At 36.8% G+C, this 17,451-nt stretch overlaps 1 protein-coding gene across 5 annotated transcripts in view; it reads right to left on the minus strand.

The window, feature by feature from the left end:
- RPS6KB1 (ribosomal protein S6 kinase B1) overlaps positions 1–17,451 on the minus strand; it is a 187,690-nt gene that overhangs the window by 93,342 nt on the left and 76,897 nt on the right. Inside the window, exon 16 of one of the 5 annotated variants that reach the window (XM_053212672.1) lies at positions 14,463–14,793. The exons of the other annotated variants lie outside the window; for them this stretch is intronic. Coding sequence (XP_053068647.1) covers position 14,793 — 1 coding nt within the window. The 3' untranslated portion in view covers positions 14,463–14,792. Of the gene's footprint in view, positions 1–14,462; positions 14,794–17,451 lie in introns of those variants that run through there. 5 annotated transcript variants of the gene reach the window in all.

Genomic DNA, 17,451 nt, shown 5'->3' on the forward strand with positions numbered 1-17,451 from the left:
GATTAGAGCGCCCTCATGTGTGTCTTTGTTGTAATGTTTAAAATATCTGGAAGTGTTAATCTCAGCAGCAATACAATTATAATGTTTTAATTTTCGCATTTATAATGGCTTCAAGTAACACTCAGCAAATGTTAAGGAATGTGATTAATCATATACAGTTCACTATCAAGCTTTTCCTATATCAAATTTTATTCTAAATGTTTTTATTTTTGAGAAAGAGAGAGAAAGAGTGAAGGAGGGGCAGAGAGAGAGGGAGACAGAGGATATGAAGCAGGCTCTGGGCTGACAGCAGAGAGCCCAATGTGGGGCTTAAACTCATGAACCACAAGATCATGACCTGAGCTGAAGTCGGATGCTCAACCGACTGAGCCACCTAGGTGCCCCATATTAAATTTTATTCTAAAGTAGTGAAGTTTTTGTACTGGTTTACATTTTAATGACTTAGAGGGTTTTCCTTTAAAACTTCTTAGATAAGTTTTTCATTATAATATTATTTTATCATATCTGAAAGAAAATATGTAGCCAATGAAGTTGTCATTTATATATGATAGCTTGACAGTATCTTTTTGGGGTGGAAAATAGCTCAAGGGGACATTTCTAACTCAGTTTTTCCAAATAAAAATTTACTTGTCTAAATCACTGCAGAGATTTCTTCCTACTCAAACAGATTATATTGGAGGGAGCCAAAAGAGAATCTCACTTTTTGAAAAACTATACATAAAATTTAAAAATCTCATAAATCCAACCATATTTTAAATGGCATTCATCCAACAAATATTTATTGAGGGGTCCCACTATGTGCCAGGAATGAGATGTCAAACTGAAGGAACCCAAAGCTACTAAAGTAAAGCAAAAAAGTACTGTTTCTTTTTTTTCCTTCTATAAAATGACTTAGTAATAACTGGTTCACCCAAGAGAGTTGCTGTAAAGATCTAATAACATGACATAACTAACCACATTTTTAAGAGAGAGAAGTGTTATTAAAATGTTTACGAGAGAAACCTAGGTGATTCCAAAGATATATTTTGTGTGTGGAAAATCTTTGGGTGTGAGGCTCTGCTGATTTTAATTAAAATTTTTCTTCAAATTTTCATGACAGCAGAGAAAGTGGGAAGAGAAAATTATGTCACCTAAGAAAGGAAGTCTGAACTATTCTTCACCATCTCTTATGCTCTTTTTCTTAGCAAGGCAAGGCGTGGATTGGTTGTGATGACACCAGTTAAGTCAAGAGGTATACTGGACTAGCTAGAATGGAGCAATGATTCTACCCTGGCAGAAGCCAGAGTTTACACCTTCCAAAAATCCCTGAAATCAACGCCAGCAACCCATCTTATTCAAATGAAGGTAGCATATGAGATGAATCTTAGTGATTCTCTGATTCTAGCCACCATGGAAAAATGAATAGCTTGTTTTGGTGTCCTTTTACCAAGAGTTAGAATGCATTTCCCATTTCCAATGTCTTTTTTCCTGTCTCCCACATATCCACGGCCTCCTATTTGACTGTCCTTGTCCCATTCAGAATCCTTTACTGCATCCCAAGAAAAGTTCCATACCCCAGAATTCTCTGTGCCCCAGTTTAGGTGGTTTTCATACAGCCTATTGTTCAATTGTTTCCAACCTTTTAGAGTATGATGATATTCCCCACCTCTAATTTTTAAACTTATTACGGAAATGATTTAACATATCAAAAGTAGATGAAAGTGTACAATGAATCCCCACACATCCATTATCCAAGCTTTAACTACTATCAACATATGGGAAACTGCAAGCAGTTTGTTTGCCTTGGTTAAAATATAGCATGAGAGGGGGTAGTGATGAGAAAATCAAACAGAATTTCTGAAAAGAAAAATATATTTGAAAGTATAAAATCAATGGGAAAATTAAACAGCTGAATAGCTCAGTGGAATAATTACTTAGATGACAACCCCAAAAAAGTTACCTAGAATATAACACAGACACAAAGAAATGGAAAGGATGAAAGTGTGTCACTGATGATAAAGTGCAAAGATTCAATGTACACTTGGAGTTCCAGAAGAGGAAAATGGAGAAAATGGAGGAGTGGCCATATTTGAAAAATTATTACTGAGAATTTCCAGAATTATAAAACTCAAATTCTCAGTCTGAAGAAACTACATGATTCCCAATGTAAATAAGTGAAAAGAACTCAAGATACATTATAGTGAAACTACAGAAAACCAAAGTAAAGAAAAAGATACTATAACAGCTAGAAAGAAAGACAACTTACCTACAAAGGAACAAATGAAAATGACAGGACATTTCTCAGTAGCAACAGTGGAAGCCAGAAGATAGCGGAATACAGGCATACTTCATTTTATTGCCCTTCGCTTTATTTTTTCTTTAATTTTTATTTCTTTTTAATGATTAGAGAGAGTGAGTGAGTAGGACAGGGGCGGAGAGAGAGAAAGAATTCCAAGCAGGCTCTGTCCTGCCAGCACAGATCCGGATGCGGGTCTCGAACTCACAAACTGTGAGATCATGACCTGAGCTGAAATCAAGAGTCAGACGCTTAACCAACAGAGCCACCCAGGCATCCCATTGCTCTCCCCTTTATTGTGCTCCAGAGATACTGCATTTTTATTTATTTATTTATTTTTATTTTTTATTTTTTTACACATTGAAGGTTTGTAGCAACCCTGCATCGAGCAAGTCTATCAGTACCATTTTTCCAGCAGCATTTGCTTATTTCTTGTCTCTGTGTCACATTTTGGTAATTCTCACAATATGTTAAATTTTTTCATTAATAACTGTTATGGTGACCAGTGACCTTTGATATTACTACTAGAGCCTGAAGATGTGACTAAATTGCTGGAATCTCATGAAAAAAACTCTAATGAATGAGGACTTGTTTTTTACGGGTGAGCAGAGATAGTGGTTTTTTTGAGATGGAATCTATCCCTGGTAAAGATGCTGTGAAGACTGTTGAAATGACAACAAATGATAAAACAGTAGCAATATTCAAGTCCTAAACGTAGTTGATAAAACAGTAGCAGGGTTTGAAACAATTGACTCCAAGTTTGAAAGAAGCTCTACTATAGGTAAAATGCTATCAAACAGCATCACATACTACAGAGAAATCATCTTGTGAAAGGAAGAGTCCACCAATATGGCAAACTTCATCGCTCTTATGTTAAGAAATTGCCACAGCCACCCCAACCTTTAGCAAACACCACCCTGGTGAGTCAGCAGCCATTAACATTGAGGCAAGACCCTCCACCAGCAAAAAGATTATGTCTCACTGAAAGCTCAGATGATGGTTAGCATTTTTTAGCAATAAAGTATTTTTTACATTAAAGCATGTATATTGTATTTTTAGACATAATGCTATTATTGCACTCTTACTTAACTATACTCTTACAGTATAGTGTAAACATAAATTTTTTTTAATGTTTATTTTTGAGAGATAGGGAGACAGAGCATAAGCAGGGGAGGGGCAGAGTGAGCGGGAGACACAGAATCTGAGGCAGGCTCCAGGTTCTGAGCTGTCAGCCCCGGCACGGGGCTCAAACTTACAAACCACAAGATCATGACCTGAGCTGAAGTCAAATGCTCAACCAACTGAGCCACTCAGGTGTCCCTGAACATAAATTTTATATGCACTGGGAAACCAAAAAATTCAGTTGACTTGCTTTACTGAGATATTTGCTTTATTGCCATGGTCTGTAACCAAACGTGCAGTATCTCTGAGGTATGTCTGGTAATATCTTTAAAGTCTGAGAGGAAAATAATTGTTGACCTACAATTATGTCCTAGCAAAATCACCTCAAGAAAGATCTTGAGGGGTGCCTGGGTGGCTCCGTCAGTTAAACATCCGACTTCGGCTCAGGTCATGATCTCATGGTCTGTGAGTTCCAGCCCCGCATCGGGCTCTGTGCTGACGGCTCAGAGCCTGGAGCCTGCTTCAGATTCTGTGTCTCCCTCTCTCTCTGCCCCTCCCCTGTTCATGCTCTGTCTCGCTCTGTCTCAAAAATAAATAAACATTAAAAAAAGAAAAAGAAAAAAGAAAGATCTTGAAACAAAGATATTTTCAGAGAGACTTAATGGAAGATACCAGCAGCAAGGTCAAATACCCTAAAGGTAATTCTTTTTTTTTTTTTTAATAACATTTATTTATTTCTTTTGAGAGAGAGAGAGAGAGAGCACGAGAAAGGAAGGGGCAGAGAGAAAGGGAGAGAGAGAATCCCAAACAGGCTCCAGGCAGTCAGGGCAGAGCCCACCACAGGGCTTGATCTCACAAACCGCAAGGTCATGACCTGAGCCAAAATCAAGAGTCGGGCACCTAAGCCACCCAAGGACCCCCTCCTGGTAGTTCTTGAAGTTTCTAATGAGAAATTCTGAGGAACTAGTGTTGTAAAAGTTGTGAAAACTCATAGGCAACTAAGAACATTAAAAGACTAAGGGGACAATGGCTCTAACCACAACTACCACTCATTTCACCTTAACTTTTACTCGGTGGAACATTTTGGTTACGTTTGAGGCATATGGTTCATTTTTGTAGATTTCAGGGAGGAGAACACTTCTGCTCCATTTCCTCATATTGCCAACCTTAAAAGGCTTTCCTGGGCCCCTCAGTTCTTAAGAGGAGTGGTTAAAGTAATGGGTCAGAGTCCAAGGCATTCACTGGGCCTTAATGCTTATTCCTGACTCAGATCTCTCTTCCTTATACTGGGGCCTCCCCTGCTGACTATGCCATGTTAGTTTTAGGGAGAAGGGAGAAGTTCAACATAACACAGCTCTCCAGCAGTAGCTTTTGGATTTTCATTTCATATATGTAGCTCCCTATAGCTCCCGGTACACTTGCCTTTTTTGCAATGTGATTTGCTGTTCCTTCCTGGAGAAGTACAGTCTCTGCCTACTGTAAGGTAAAGTCTATTTCTCTACCCTTTGAATCCTAGACTTGGCCATGTGACTTTCTTTGGCCAATAAAGGGTACAAATATGGAATAAGCAGAAGGTATAATAATCACACATTGGAGCTTGCTCTCTCTCGCTGCTAGGAACAACTTCCACCACTGTGTGAACACAAAGCCCAGACCAGACTCCTAGAGGATGAGAGATCATGTGGAGAACCTCTGGTTATCCCAACCATCCTAGCTGAGGCCCCCAGATACATGAGTTAGGCCAACATAAATCACCCAGGACCAGCTGAGCTGGCCCAACTAGAACTGATCAACCAACCCTCAGAATTGTGAGAAATAACATTGTTTTAAGCCACTAAGTTTAGATGATTTTGTTTCACAGCAAAAGATAATTGATACAGCAACATAATGTACAAACAAATAAAACAAGCCTCAAAAACCTGAATGTAATCAATGGGGAATAAATATCCCTACTGCAGACTATTATACAACTATTAAGTGTTAGGATCTTCATCTATTAGTTCAGAGCAGCACTGTTCAATAGAAATATAATGTGTCACATGTGTAATTTCAAGTTTTTAGTAGCTAAATTAAAAACACTAAAAGGAGAGGTGCCTGGGTGGCTCAGTTGGTTAAGTGTCTGACTCTTGGTTTTGGCTCAGGTCATGATCGCCCAGTTCGTGAGTTCGAGTCCCTCATCAAGCTCTGTGTTGACAGCACAGAGCCTGCTTGGGCTTTTCTCTCTCTCCCTCTCTCAGCCCATCCCTTGCTCTCGTTCTCTCTCTCAAAATAAATAACAAAACTTTAAAAAAAAAGTAAAGGGAAACAATGAAATTAATTTTAAAAATATATTTAACTCAATATATCTAAATACTGTCACTGCAACATGTAATAAATAAAAAAATTATTTATGAGGTATTTTACATTCTCTTTTTTTGTACTAAGTCTTAGAAATCTGGTATGAATTTTACACTTACAGCACAATTCGATTCAGACTAGCTACATTTTAAGTATTCAATAGCTACATGTGGCTAGAGACTACCCTATCGGATGACAAAGGTCTGGAGGATAGTCCACCAGACACAGAAGTTACAGATTCAAATGTATGATTTCACCCCCCTACACACCTTTCCTTTCCTTTATTTTATTTTTTTAAAGAAAAGTTGTACAAGTATACATAACCATGTAGAATGGGTGAAGGGATGTAACCCAAGTTGTCAAAATTGCTTTGCCATGGGGCGCCTAGGTGGCTCAGTCGGTTAAGTGTCCGACTTCTGCTCAGGTCATGATCTCGCGGTCTGTGAGTTCGGCCCCGTGTCCGGCTCTGTGCTGACAGCTCAGAGCCTGAAGCCTGCTTCGGATTCTGTGTCTTCCTCTCTCTCTGACCCTCCCCTGTTCATGCTCTGTCTCTCTCTGTCTCAAAAATAAATAAACGTTTAAAAAAAAATTGCTTTGCCAGACAGCTATTTGAGATTGGAAGGAAAGGGAGATTATATTTCTTTCTTTAAAAAAAATTTTTTTTAATGTTTATTTATTTTTGAGAGAGAGAATCAGAGTGGGAGCAGCAGAGGGGCAGAGAGAGAAGGAGACATAGAATCTGAAGCAGGCTCCAGGCTCCAAGACACCAGCACAGAGCCCCACGCAGGGCTGGAACTCACGAACCGTGAGATCATGACCTGAGCCAAACTCGGACACTCAACCGACTGAGCCACCCAAGCACCCCGAGATTATATTTCTTTATGTATTCTGGTATTGTTTAGCTTCATATAAAGGTATATTGAGTTTTAAATTATTTTTTAAAGCTAACTAAAAAGCATAAAATGAAATAAAATTAGTTAAAAAGGAGGACCCATGAAATGCTCCTGAGGTTACTTCTGGAGTCAGCAAAAAGGAAGAATTCTATTTTGTTAATGTTTTTATTGAGGTATAATTGACATGTAACATTGAGTTCAGGTGTACAACATAATGATTTGTGTAGTTGTGATCACCACAATAAATCTATTACTATTCATCCTCATAGAAAGTTAACTTTTAGAATTTAATCTCTTGATAATTTTCAAGTATGCATTACAATATTATTGACTATAGTCACCATGCTGTATATTACATCCTCATGAATTATTTATTTTACAAGTGGAAGTTTGTACTTCACCCATTTTGCCCAACTCCCAATCCCCCTCCCCTCTTGAAAATACCATTCTATTCTCTGTATCATAGGAGTTTTGCTTCATTTATTCTTTTTTTGTTTGTGGGTTTGTTTTTTCTTTCTGTTTACATTCCACATATAAGTGAAATCATATGGTATTCATCTTTCTCTGACTATTTTGCCTGGGAGATTTCCTCAAGATCCATCCATGTTGTTGCAAGTGGCAAGATTTCATTCTTTTTAATGGCTGAGTAGTACTTCATTGTGTATATATGAAATGAAATATGTACATATATATGTATATATATACAATGAGATACACACACACACACACACACACACACTATAGTATATACATTCTGTGTATCTATCTATACTACACCTTCTTTATCCATTCATCCATTGATGGACACTTAGGTTGTTTCCATATCTTAACTATTGTAAATAATGCTGTGATGAACAAAAGGATGAATATATTTTTTGTTTTGTTTTTGTTTTTTGCATAGATCTTTTTGAATTAGTTTTTTACTTTTTTTTTTCAGATAAATACCCAGAAATGGAAAACCTGGATCATATGGTAGTTCTATTTTTATTTTTTTGAGGAACTTCCATAGTGGCTTTCCACAGTAGCTGCACCAATTTACATTCCCACCACAGGTGCACAAGGATCCCCTTAAGAATTTTACTTTTTAATATAGGTCTTTGCAATTCTTAAATTCTAACCACTTACTTTTTTCTTTCTTTCTTTTTTTTTTTTTACTGGAGAGCTCTTTGTCATTAATTATAAAAGTACACACTCACTGCCAAATTTAAGCCAGTACAGAAGTGTATAAAGTAAAACATGAGAGTCTCACCAGCCAATTCCACTCTGTAGCAGCAAAATTGTTAGATGTATCTTATGCTTACAGGGCATACACATATTTATTCACACACAGGTAGTTTTTATTTTATAAAAATGGAATGGTGTTACATGAATTGTCTACAACTTGATATTTTAAAATATCTTTCCATGTCAGTAGCTATAAAATTATAAAGCTATAATTTTATTTTTTTCATAATATAATTTTAGATGTCACTTTATAACCAATGGACACTGAGATTCATAAATGGTGCTAACATTTAGTGGCCTAAATTCCTACTATTAGAGCTCATGGCCCCTAGTATATGCCCATTTTATTTTATTTTATTTTTTAAAGATTTTATTTTATTTATTTTCATTTATTTTTTAATTTACATCCAAGTTAGTTAGTATATAGTGCAATAATAATTTCAGGAATAGATTCCAGTGATTCATCCCCTAAATATAACATCCAGTGCTCATCCCAACAAATGTCTTCCTTAATGCCCCCTACCCATTTAGTCCATCCCCCCCTCCACAGCCCCTCCAGCAACCCTCAGTTTGTTCTCTATATTTAAGAGTCTCTTATGTTTTTTCTCCCCACCCTGTTTTTATATTATTTTTGCTTCCCTTCCCTTATGTCCATATGAATTAAGTCATATAATATTTCTTTCTCTAACTTCACTCTAGTTCCATCCACATAGTTGTAAATGGCAAGAGCTCATTCTTTTTGATTGCCAAGTAATACTCCATTGTATACATATATACCACATCTTTATCCACTCATCTGTCAATGGACATTTGGGCTCTTTCCATACTTTGGCTATTGTTGATAGTGCTGCTATCAACACTGGGGTGCATGTTCTGGATCCCCTGGATAAATACCTAGTAGTGCAATTGCTGGGTTCTAACCACTTACTTTTTAATAATTTTTAAAAGTTATATATTTTTTTAATTTTTTAAAGTGTTATTTATTTATTTATTTTGAGAGAGAAAGAGAGAGAGCACAAGTTGGGGAGAGGAAGAGAGAGGGAGAGAGAGAATCCCAAGCAGTCTCCATGCCATCAGCACAGAGCCTGATGTGGAGCTTGAACTCACAAACTGTGAGATCATGACTTAAGTTGAGCTCAAGAGTAGGACACTTAACTGACTGCGCCACCCAGGTGCCCCAAAAGTATACTTTTATATAAGATATTTTAAATATTTAATTTCATATACACTTACTAAGTATCAACTCTGATAGGCCCAGACTCATTAAGCCACAACAATTTTTAACTTATAAAAGCACAAAATATATTTTTGAATGTGGACACTTTTTGGTGCTCCTCCTTTCTTATTCAAGAAAGGCCATTCCCCTGCCCCCAATTATTCTATCAGGGAATAACATACATGGGATCAGCTTGCCACTTAGAAATCTGATGTTATTTAGTAACCAAATATGCAATTTCCTGGGGTACCTTGATGGCTCAGTCAGTTGAGCGTCCAACTCTTGATTTCAGCTCAGGTCATGATCCCAGGGTCATGAAACTGAGCCCTGTGTCAGGCTCCTCACTGAGGGTGGAGTCTGCTTGGGGTTCTCTTTCTCTCTCTCCCTCCTCCCCTCTGTCCCTTTCCCCCACTCACACATGCTCTGTCTCTCTCTGGAAGAGAGAGAGAGAGAGAGAGAGGGAAAGAAAGAAGAGAAAGAAAGAAAGAAAGAAAGAAAGAAAGAAAGAAAGGAAGGAAGGGAGGGAGGGAGGAAGGAAGAGAGGGAGGGAGAAGAAATGGTTAAAAAACCCACAAATATGCAATATCCTTATAATTTTTTTAAAAGTTTATTTATTTATTTTTGAGAGAGAGGCAGCATGAGCATGAGAGGGGGAGGGGCAGAGAGAGAGAGAGAGAGAGAGAGAGAGAGAGAGAGAGAGAGAGAATCCCAAGCAGGCTCCACACTGTGAGCATGGAACCTGATGCAGGGCTCAAACTCATCAACCAGGAGATCATGACTTGAGCTGAAGTCAGATGCTTAATCGACTGAGATACCCAGGCGCCCCTCCTCTCCACTTCCACACTGCCATTTTTGTATTTGTGAAGGACAAAACATGAAGATACTGAATATCCTAAATCTTTCATCATCAGTTTACAGGATACTTATGGTATCCATATTGTTATGGATCCTATCCATATTGCTATTGTGGGAACTCCCATCCATATTATTATTGTGGGACACCCATTTTGCAAAATCTAACCCCACATCTCTGACCACAATTAATTCTGAAGGTGGGCATCTGACTCAAACTGGGTGGACCAGAGCATATCCAGGAATATGTGGACTTTGGACACAAAGACTTGAGCCATTCTTTTCCCAATGGCTGTTGAAGCTGTAAGTAAAAAATGCTAGAGCTATCAGCAATCTTGTGGCTCTTGGGTGGAATAGGGAAGCAGAGGCAGTCAATCTGCAGAGAGAGGAATTTGCTCAGAAAGGTGCAGAAAAGGGATGGAAAAAGACCTCTGATGACTTTTATACCCCGGGTTCTAGTTTTTCCAGAGGTAGATCTATACCTCTACTCTGCCCCCAATGTAATTTTTCAGTCTATGATAACATTATCTTCCAATAAAATTTTTTATAATTACAGCCATTCAAATTGGGTTTTCTTTAATGTGCAACCAAATAGTCCTAGCAAATACAAAGGAAGACAAATGTAGAAGGACTCTGGTTGGGTTTTTTTCTTATTTTCTATTTGTATTCTAGCATGCTATTATAAAACTTTTATAATTTTTGTTTGATCTGAAATTTGCCATCATAGAGCCACTATTTGTTGCATACCATGCATTCATTCCTCTAATTCCCTTCCTAAGAGAAAAATTTGTTCAGGTTTTCACTTCTTTGCTCCATGTAGCACGCTAACTCAGGCAAAGATGATCTATCCCATTGTCATGAGTGGCATTTCCCCAGCAACTGTGTATTAAAAGATTTTTATTCCATGATTAGAGGATAGGTTTTTATCTCCTATAGGACATAAACAAGGAAAATTGCTGTTTCAGCTGGTGACTGAAAGATGGTGGCAGCCATGTTGCCATCATGAAGAAAGCAAGCATGAAGACAAAGCTGACAAAACTGAGGAGGGCAAAGTCAGGAGAAACACAAGAGAAATAGATCCAGCATCCTGATCATATATTCCATGTACTCTCCCTACTTCTAGAATTCTTCTTATGTAAGATAAGATTACAAATTCTTGAATTATTTATACCATTTTGAGGTGGGTTGTCTGTTGTTTGCAGCCCCAAACATCCTCATTTCTTCATCATCAAAGATTATTTAGTACCCATTATATATGGCAATGAACAAAGAAGGAGTAAGCTGTTGTCATTCTCTGAAGCATAGATTTACAAAAATATTGTGTAATAATTTAGGCAACATGTTAAGTCCTAACTGAATAATGTAGATAAATAAATGAAGAAGATTCCATCCCTTCCACTGAGGTCTTATTTTTTAACTTTAATGAAATATTTTTCATTTATAGAATATCTGATTCTTTAAAAATTCTGCCTGTTCTTAAAAAAAAAAAACTGCCTATTCTTTTTACATAATGTCCTATTCTTACTTTATGGATTCTTTTCCTTTCTGTCCTAAGTATTTTAAACATGCTTATTTTAAGGCATGGAAATGGGAGTTCAAGATAGATTCAGAGAAGGGTAAGCAGTGCAATTTGGCTGGAGATATTTGCTACTCCAGGGATCAGCATCATTGGCATCACCGGGAGCTTACTAGAAATGCAGAATCTTGGGCTTCACTCCAAACTTGCCAAATCAAAATCTGCATTTTAACAAGATCCCCTGGTGACTGGGGTTATTTAAATGCACATGAAAGTTTGAGAAGTCCATCTGTAAAGTAAGAGAAAGCAAGTTAGGAAGGTCAGTAAAACTTCTTTGCTATTTGTTTTAAATTTTAGTCCTTCCAGGGTAAATGAACACAACTAGTCTGCAAAATCTCTAGTATATGTAAAAGACAGATAAAAGCATTTATTTAATTCAGGGAGTATTTCTACATTTACAAAGCTTCCTAATAATCATTACTATAACTAGTATAACAATCGTAATTTAAATGTAAACAAAAACCTTATCTGAACTTTGTGGTGGTACAGATAAGTAGAAATTTATTCAATACAAGAACTGATTTAAAAAATGGGGCATCATACAATGGTTACTACTCAGCAACAACAACAAAAATTACTGATACACAATAGTGTAAATGATTCTCAAATAGTATGAATGAACAGTACGACTGAATCTCAAAAGCATTATGCTGAGTAAAGAAGCCTTGTACAAGAGCACAAAATTCTATAACAACTAAATTTATGGTGAAAAAATTAGAACAGTGGTTGTTTTTCACAAGGGATAAGGACAGAAATTGAGTGGGAAAATATAGAATATTTTGGGGTGATGAAAAGGTCTGTGTCTTAAAAAAGGGTTAAGATTACACAGGTGAATGTATTTGTCAAAACTCACAAGATATACACTCGAGATCTGTGCATTTCACTTTGTATAAAAAAGTTATTAAAAAATTGAACCTAGTTAACAATACATATGATGATATATTTAAAAGTGATGTATACTGATAAATGTAATTTGCTTTAAAATGCACAAAATAATAAGGTGGTTTGAGGAGTAGACAGAATATGTGGCTATGGCTAGGAATGGCTTATTACATGATAAAGGAAATATACCAAAATGTCACCTGTAGAATATAGACTGGGGGTAGGGGGTAGAGAGGGCAGTGTGTTTGGGTGTTTACTACAATTCTTTCATTATCTCTATGTTTGAAATTTTTCATAATAAAACATTGGGGAGAAAAGAAAGTTGCAGAAAAATGTAATATTATAATTTGGTTTAAAATATAAATGTGTTGTAGAAGACATATTTATATATTCATAAAGATATGAAAGCTACACAAAACTGCAGAAATTGTCAAGCTGATCCTAAAATTCACACAGCAATGCAAAGGACCCAAAATAGCCAAAATGATCTTGAAAAAGATGAATAAGTTACAGTCCTGACACTTTTTGATTTCAAAACATACCACAAAACACACCAATCAGGACAGTATGGTACTGGTATAGAAACAGACATATAGATCAATGGACTAGAAATGTAAATGCTTACATTTATGGTCAACTGATTTTCAAGAAAGATGTCAAGGAAATGCAATAGGAAAGAGACAGTCTTTAAATAAACTACATATCCATATATAAAAAAAATTAATTGGGACTCCTACTTCATACCATATATAAGGGTTAACTCAAAATGGATCACAAATGTAAGAGCTAAAACTATAAAACTCTTAGGAAAAAAAAATAGACGTAAATTTTTGTGACCTTGGGTTAGGAAATGGTTTCTTAGAGATAACACTAAAAGCATAAGCAACTAAAGGAAAAGAATAAATTCGACTTCATCAAAATAAAAAATGTTAGTGCTTCAAAAATAACATCAAATATTGGGATGCCTGGGTGGCTCAGTCGGTTAAGTATCCAACTCATGATTTTGGCTCAGGTCATGATCTCATAGTTTGTGGGATCAAGCCCCACACTGGCTCTGTGCTGACAGTGCAGAGTGTGCTTGGGATTCTCTCTCTCTCTGTGTCCCTCCCTCACTTGCTGTCTCAAAATAAATAAACATTAAAAAATGGGGGTGCCTAGGTGGTTCAGTCAGTTAAGCATCTGACTCTTGATCTCAGCTCAGGTCTTGATTTCAGGGTCAAGTGAGTTCAAGCCCCACATTGGGCTCCACGCTGGGTGAAGGGCCTACATTAAAAAAAAAAAAAATACCATTGGGGCGCCTGGGTGCTCAGTCAGTTAAGCATCTGACTTTGGCTTAGGTCATGATCTCATAGTTTGTGAGTCTGAGCCCCACAACAGGCTCAGACCTGCTTTAAGCACAGAACCTGCTTTAGATCCTCTGTCCCCTTCTCTCTCTGCCCTTCCCCCACATTTTCTCTCCTCTCTCAACAATAAACATTAAAAAAAATATCATCAAGAAAGTAAAATACAACCTACCAAATGGGAGAAAATATTTGCAAACCATATACCTGATATAGAAACTGTATCCAGAATATATAAAGTCAAACTCATTAATAAGACAAAAAAAAAACCCTCAGCCGTCAAAAAAGAATGAAATCTTGCTATCTGCAACGACATGGATGGAACTAGAGTGTATTATGCTAAGAGAAATGTTAGTCAAAGAAAAAAATACCATATAATCTCACTTATATGTAGAGTTTAAGAAACAAAACAGATGAACATAGAGGAAGGGAAGGGAAAATAAATAAGATAAAAACAGAGAGGGAGGCAACCATAAGAGACTCTTAACTATAGAGAACAAACAGGGTTGCTGGAGGGGAATTGGGTTGCGGGGACAGCTAAATGTGTGGTGGGCGTTAAGGATGTGATGAGCACTGGGTGTTATATGTAAGTGATGAACCGCTAAATTCTACTTCTGAAACCAATACCACACTATATGTTAAGTAACTTTGAGTTTAAATAAAATCTTCTAAGAAAAAAAAGACAAAAACCCATTTTTTTAAGTTAATGGTCTTTTTATTGAAAAAAAGACTAGCATTTACAACTTGGAACAGACGTAAATTGCAATTTCTTGAACAGCAATGTTGATGGTTGCACTGACATCCACAGCCACAGTCTACTCTGCAGGCTCCAAGTCACAGTTCAGAAGGTTTTAAAAAGACAGAGTCCGAAGCTGCTCCCTTGGTAAAGGTTTCTTTCTAAAAATTTGTGTGAGGGGTGCCTGGGTGGCTCAGTTGGTTAAGCGTTCAACTTCGGCTCAGGTCATGATTTCCTGGTTCATGAGTTCAAGGCCCACATCAGGTCTCTGCTGTCGGCGCAGAGCCTGCTTTGGATCCTCTGTCCCCCTCTTTGTCTGCCCCTCTCCCACTCATACTCTCTCAAAAATAAATAAAACATTAAAAAATAAAAATTAGTGTGAATGGTGACAGCCTGACACCTATTTCGCTTTAGTACAATGTGGACAAGGCTAAATCAACACATGCAGCATGCCACCAGGATGTGTGTCATCATCACCATGGGTCAGGGCACATGGAAGTACAAGAGGGCTATCCTGCTAAGTGGGGCTATGTCTAGACAGTTTATCCTTCACCCATTTTTCTGCACAGCATCCTGAGGTAAATCCATTTTAAATGTTTGCTTTCAATGAACCAGCTATGACAATTTATACTAGTAAAATGAACCAGAAACCATTCGAATAGGTTTTAAATTTGTTTTTTCATTTTTCAAAAAACACCAATTTAAAAAAAAGCATCTGAAAAGACATTTCTCCAAAGAAGACATAAACATACAGATAGACAATAAGCACATGAAAAAATGTTCTACATCTTAGCCATCAGGAAAATGTACATCAAAGCCACAATGAGATACCACTTCATAACCATTAGGATGGCTACAATCAAAAAGACAGATAACAAGTGTTAGAGAGGATGTGAAGAATCTGGAACCCTTACACACTGCTGGTGGGAATGTAAGACGGACAGAGCCTTTGGAAAACAATCTGGTAGCTCCTCAAAAGGTTAAACATAGAGTTACCATATGACCTAGCAATTCCATTTTTATATACATACTAAAAAAAATGAAAACCCTATGTCCATACAAAAACTTATACATGGGGGGCACCTGGCTGTTTCAGTTGGTACAGCGTGTGACTCTTGATCTTGGGGTTCTAAGTTTGAGCCCCTGTTGGGTGTAGAGATTACTTAAAAAAAAACTTATACATGAATGTTAAAAGCAGCATTGTCTTAACATCGTCAGTAAGTGGGAAACAATTCAAATGTCCATCAGCTGGTGAATGAATAAAGAACATGTCATATCCATATAATGGAATATTATTGAGCAATAAAAAGGAAAGAAATGTTGATACATGCTTCAACATGGATAAACCTTGAAAATATGCTAAGTGAAAGAAGTGAGTCACAGAAAGGACACATGTTATATGATTCATTTATATGAAATGTCTAAAACTGGCAAATCCATAGAGACAGAACGTAGATTAATGGTTGCTAGCAGCTGGGAGGATGGAGGAGTGGATTTCTTTTTGAAGTGAAGATAATGTTCTAAATTTATAATAATGATGGTTACACAACTCTGTGAATGCACAAAAAAAACCACTGAACCGTATACTTTAAAAGGGTAAATTTTATGCTATGTTAATAATATCTCAGTAAAGCTGTTATTTACAAAAGTTAGTTTGAATGAATAAAAGTTTTATATGAGAAAAATTAAATTCACTTCTTTATGTTCTCTATAATCTCTATTATTACTTAACCATTTTTATGAATGAAGATGAATAAGAAAGAAAATAAAAGAAGTATAATTTAAAAAGATTAAAAAAAACAACACACTTACGGTTTGTTGTCTGGTACACAGGGGTGACTCAGATTTGGGCTGGTAGCAAGAAGGGGGGAAATTGCAAGTGCAGTAACTACTGCTACAGAAACACCAGCAGTTTCTAACTTTATGCTGTCCTATATTTTGCTGTGACTTTCATAGCTTTCAATAATGCTATAGTAGAGGCCAAAACAGAAATGTCTTTTATATTTTATTATAACAGCTAAACTGGGAAATAAACTCACCAATTGCTTTTTTAAAAAGGAAATGAGCTAAAAACAACATAGATGTAAGTGGAGCTTAAATAAACCTTTACTCAGTAAAATGAATGTGTTCACAGGGGAGGGAGAGTTTGGTAGTAAAAATAGTTTAAAGTATTACATTATTTTAAAAAGCATTTTGTTTCATTTACTGTAGATGGTCAAACACTTTAAAACAGATGGTAAATCTGTTGGATAGTAAAAAGAAATGACATCTTGTTTCCATTTTCCTATTCCTTCCAGTTCATCTCTTTATTGTAAATCATTTTCCATTGTGGGAGGATATTAAATTTAAATCAAACTGAAAGGAAAAAAGCATGTGGCTATGTTCATAAATTCATGTTTCTTAGCACTTGCTGCCTCTTATAGCCATTTTATGAAGAATATTTCAAATTGATCTATTCTTTCTGGAGCTGAACAAATTGAGAGTTTCTTGTCTTGAGCAAACAGCTCTTTCAAAAAAACCTATTTAAAAAATAAACAAAAGAATCAAGTAATTACCATATCAAAATTTAAAATAAATTTTAATACTTTCAGGAGAAAGATGTGGCACTGGTAAACATCTGAGGAATGGTATTAAGTTTAATTTGTAAAGACAAATAGGGGCACCCGAGTGGCTCAGTCAGTTAAGCATTCAACTCTTGATTTTCAGGTCAGGTCATGATCTCATGGTTCGTAAGTTTGAGCCCTGCACTGAACTCCATGTCAGGCTCTGCACTCACAGTGCGGAGCCTGCTTGGGATATTCTCTCTCTCCCTCTCTCTCTGCCCCTCCCCCATTTACATGCGTGTGTGCGCAACCCCCCCCCCCTTGTCAAAATAAATAAACTTAAAAAACAATTTGAAGGGGCACCTCAGTTGGTTAAGCATCCAACTTCGGCTCAGGTCATGATCTCACGGTTCATGAGTTGGAGTCCCATATCAGGCTCTCTGCTGCCAGCACAG

The sequence above is a fragment of the Acinonyx jubatus genome, chromosome E1, assembly GCF_027475565.1.
Source record: "Acinonyx jubatus isolate Ajub_Pintada_27869175 chromosome E1, VMU_Ajub_asm_v1.0, whole genome shotgun sequence".
Taxonomy (NCBI): domain Eukaryota; kingdom Metazoa; phylum Chordata; class Mammalia; order Carnivora; family Felidae; genus Acinonyx; species Acinonyx jubatus.